Consider the following 3,941-nt stretch of genomic DNA (forward strand, 5'->3'; position numbering starts at 1 on the left):
ATTAGTGCTGTCAAACAATTAATCGCATCCAAAATAAAAGTTTTTGTTTACAAAAAATACAGTTTTGAAAATATTTACATGTATATATTTGTAATCATATAAATTAAATCATATATAAATATATTTAATATATGAACATAACATATTTTTCTTAAATATATACATGCATGTGTGTGTATTTATATATACATAATAAATATTCACAGTACACACACATATATAAACAAAAACTTTTATTTTGGATGTGATTAATCGTGATTAATAGTTTAACAGCACTTATATATATATATATTAGTTTGGGGAACCATTCTTACTATTAACTAGCTATTAACTATGACTTTTGCATAAATAAACTTCTAATTTGCTGCTTATTAATAGTTAGGTAGTTGTAAATAGATGTATCCATTGAAAAGCTCTGATTGGTGGATTGAAAATGTTGACATCTGGCAACCCCAAGCAATGCAAGATAACAGAATTGTCAAATGAACAGAATGTTTGCAGAATAAAATAACAGTCTTGCAAATGCTTATTCTTAATTAATCAAGAGAAGCAGAAACTGTGACAACCCTAATGCAGTTAATGTGATTTTGGTCACTCAAAATCATTCAGGAATTAATTGGTTTGTACAAATTGTTTGTTTCATACCAGAATGAAGCCAGACCTGGATTCCTTGAGCCATAGCATGGTAAACTAAACCATGAAACCTTTCTGTTTTACAGTCGCAAATGCCAGATCCCAAGACCTTCAAGCAGCATTTTGAGAGCAAGCACCCCAAGAGCCCTCTTCCCCCAGAGCTGGAGGGCGTGGAGGCGTGAACGGCCCGGACACCAGAGGCTGATGATTGTATAAGACATCACAATAAGAGTCCTGATCTCAAATTTTATTCAGCAGGACACGATCAGCGCTCTTACCTGAGTTTTATACATGCATCTTCCCCTTCGTTGCAGACATGAATCCCGTGGATCAAAGACTGATGACGTTTAGCTTCCTTCTCTCAACACTGTTTCAGAGCACTTGCCTTGGCTACGATCAGATCAGTGTATTACCTCAACCTGCGCTCACACGCTTTCTTTTCTCATCTTACTTGTGTAATTTAATAGATTGAGAGAGAGAAATTAGAACACTACCAGTGATCGTCAGTTGATCATCAGTAACATAAATGTGGTAGTTACGGACATATTTGTCTGCTTTTGCGTGGAAGATAAGTCATAGATGAGTGCAAATGGACATGGAAGTGGTTTCCCACTAATGACGTTTAGCCTGGGCAAAAACTTTTTACTAATTTACTAATAGTAAACTAAAAATTTACTAATTTTGCTTTCCACCGATCAATCTCTTTTAGTCCAAAACAAACTGGTTCTGTACACTGCGTTTCTGTAAATCACTGGATGTGCCCGAGGTTATTGTATTCTTAATTTAATGTTGCTGCAAAAGTTATTTCTCTTTGGAATGATCTCAAAAAAATATTGCCTCAATGTTTGATATTCCTGCTCAAGCCGCCTGGTTTCCACACCACTGTAATATATCTCTTTAATAAAATTTTACTTTAAGACGTTGTGAGGCATGTCTTCAACACAGCTGGTAAGAAACGAGAGTCTAAAATACTTTCAATGTGTGAATGGAAAAAGAATTGACAGCGGCAACAAGGAACAGTGTTTCTAGGGCAGTTATTATGCATCATTACCTTGGCAACAGCACAGCAGGTCAGTAGTCACAGCAGAAGCAAACAGAATCGGACTCTGCCTGTTTGACCTAGTACATGTTTGGAGCTCTGGCCATGTCAACTGATAATTTAAACTGTTTTTACAGTAGCTCAATGCATGCAGATTTGCACAGTGATTGTTCTTTACTGTGGTTATCGTTAACTAAAACTATTAAAAATGATTTTTGTTAATTGGAATAAAGCTGAAATTACATAAATATTAGATGGAAAATTTAAACTTAAAAAATAGAACTGTTGCATTGGCAACTAACTGGAAGTAAGTAAGTTTAACCCTTGTGCTGTGCTGGAAATCCTTCACCTGTTTTGGTGTTGCTTGTCAAGAATGATTGGCCTTTTCAAAATGACTTGTTAATCTCTCAAAATGCTATATTATTGCCTACTTTTTTTATTTAAACTTTTTTTATGAACTTGTTTTCTTTTAATTAGCACAAATTTTGTAATTCTTTTTGGGAACTGATTGATTGTAGACAGAGCTTATTTTGTGGATGTATTTTTAGGTGCAGAAATTTATAAGTAGGTTTTTGTAGGCGGTTAATTTTTGACTGAAACACCATAAGTGTGTAAGAAGGTGGAGGGAACCCCCCCCCCCCCCCCCCCCAATTTCAAAAATTATCAGTTGAAAGCCTAAAAACAAAATTCACGATTTTTGGGGAATTTGTTATACCCTGCATGAGCAAAGTCAGTCCAATGTGATAACATTAACTAGCAATTTCGGGAAAAAGAAATACTTTCCGGGTCACAGTGACTGAAACTGAAAGGGTCACATGACTGAAACATCTCGGTTACATATGTAACCTTGGTTCCCTGAATAGGTTCACTTCAATGCTGCAATGACGTCATCGCTTTGGGAACACCTCCGGTGTGACGAATGTCTGAAGCCCTTATACCATCACACCAATTTATTGGCCAATAGGGCTTAGCACCGCCCCGAGCATACGTCACGTATGCTCATATATGCGTGCTGCGTGCTATTTCATCAGATTTTACACTATGACGAAGGAAGCGCTATCAAAGGTACGGAACGGCCAGCATCGCAGCATCTCGTTCCCTATTCAGGGAACCAAGGTTACATACGTAGCCGGGAACGCTATACTATCAAGCCTGACGTACCTAAGATAGCTGGAAGACAGAGGAAAGAGTCTGCGCAAGCGGAAGAGACCCGGGAGCCAAGAGCCATCCTCACGTCCAGACAAGTAGAACTTGATGAAAGTGCTAGGAGAGGACTAACCTGCCACAGCACAGACATCTCCCATCAAAGACCCTTTAAAGAGAGCCTGAGAAGAAGCCATTGCTCTCGTAGAATAAGCACGCACCTCTAGAAGCGAAGTCACACCACGCGCCTCATAGGCTAGAGATATAGTCACTATCTGACCCCGCATAACAGGGGAGAAAGCCTCCAACCACTTGCTGAAAGCAAACGTGAGTCGAAGCAGCCTTAGGATTAACTAGGCCTAGGAAGCAATAAGACTTAACCAGCCTCGGGGCAAGGTCCATACAAGAGGAGCTGACAGAGCCTGCAGATCCTCGGTCCTCTAAGAGAGAATAGGATTACCAAAAAACTGCTTAAGGTTTCAAAGTTCTCTGACAGACTTAAACGGCTCAAATGGATGGCCTGCCAGGCCTTCCAACCGAAAAATAGGTCCCAAAAAGGAATCTGTGCTGAGCGGAAAAGCCTAAACCGTCTTGTCCCTGCATGAAACAGGAAACCAGAGGGTGACATCCCGCTGAAACACCTCTATGGGTAATGCTCAGCAGATATGGCAGCCACATAAACCTGTGGCAGGTCCCTGCAGGGTAATGGACTGGGTCCAGATTGTGTCCACTTAAAGGAACACTCCACTATTTTTGAAAATAGGCTCATTTTCCAACTCCCCTAGAGTTAAACAGTTGAGTTTTACCGTTTTCGAATCCATTCAGCCAATCTCCGGGTCTGGCTGTAGCACTTTTAGCTGTAGCTTAGCATAGATCATTGAATCTGATTAGACCGTTAGCATCTCGCTCAAAAATGACCAAAGAGTTTCTTGCTCAGGGAGCGTGCTGGGGACTATTTTCAGGCGCTGCGTAATATCATTGCGCCTGCTGCACCCATGGTACGGCAGCAAAGTTCCTTGATTATTACGCCAGAATGAGAGTGTAGTTCCTTGCCATATCGGCCTAGAAAATTGCAACTTTTCATTTTCCTTCGGTCTTAGTACACGATGTAACTACAGAAGAGTCA

The 3,941-nt window shown here is 39.8% G+C and overlaps 1 protein-coding gene across 1 annotated transcript in view; it reads left to right on the plus strand.

Annotated features, from left to right (window-relative positions):
• The window catches only part of LOC107552318 (zinc finger protein 706-like), a 4,413-nt gene extending 2,863 nt beyond the window's left edge, over positions 1–1,550 (plus strand). Inside the window, exon 2 of the mRNA XM_016234180.1 lies at positions 720–1,550. Within this exon, the coding sequence (XP_016089666.1) occupies positions 720–815 (96 nt within the window). The 3' untranslated portion in view covers positions 816–1,550. The remainder of the gene's footprint in view (positions 1–719) is intronic.
• Positions 1,551–3,941: the final 2,391 nt, after the last annotated feature.

The sequence above is a fragment of the Sinocyclocheilus grahami genome, unplaced genomic scaffold, assembly GCF_001515645.1.
Source record: "Sinocyclocheilus grahami isolate Dianchi unplaced genomic scaffold, SAMN03320097.WGS_v1.1 scaffold446.1, whole genome shotgun sequence".
NCBI classification, from domain to species: Eukaryota; Metazoa; Chordata; class Actinopteri; order Cypriniformes; family Cyprinidae; genus Sinocyclocheilus; species Sinocyclocheilus grahami.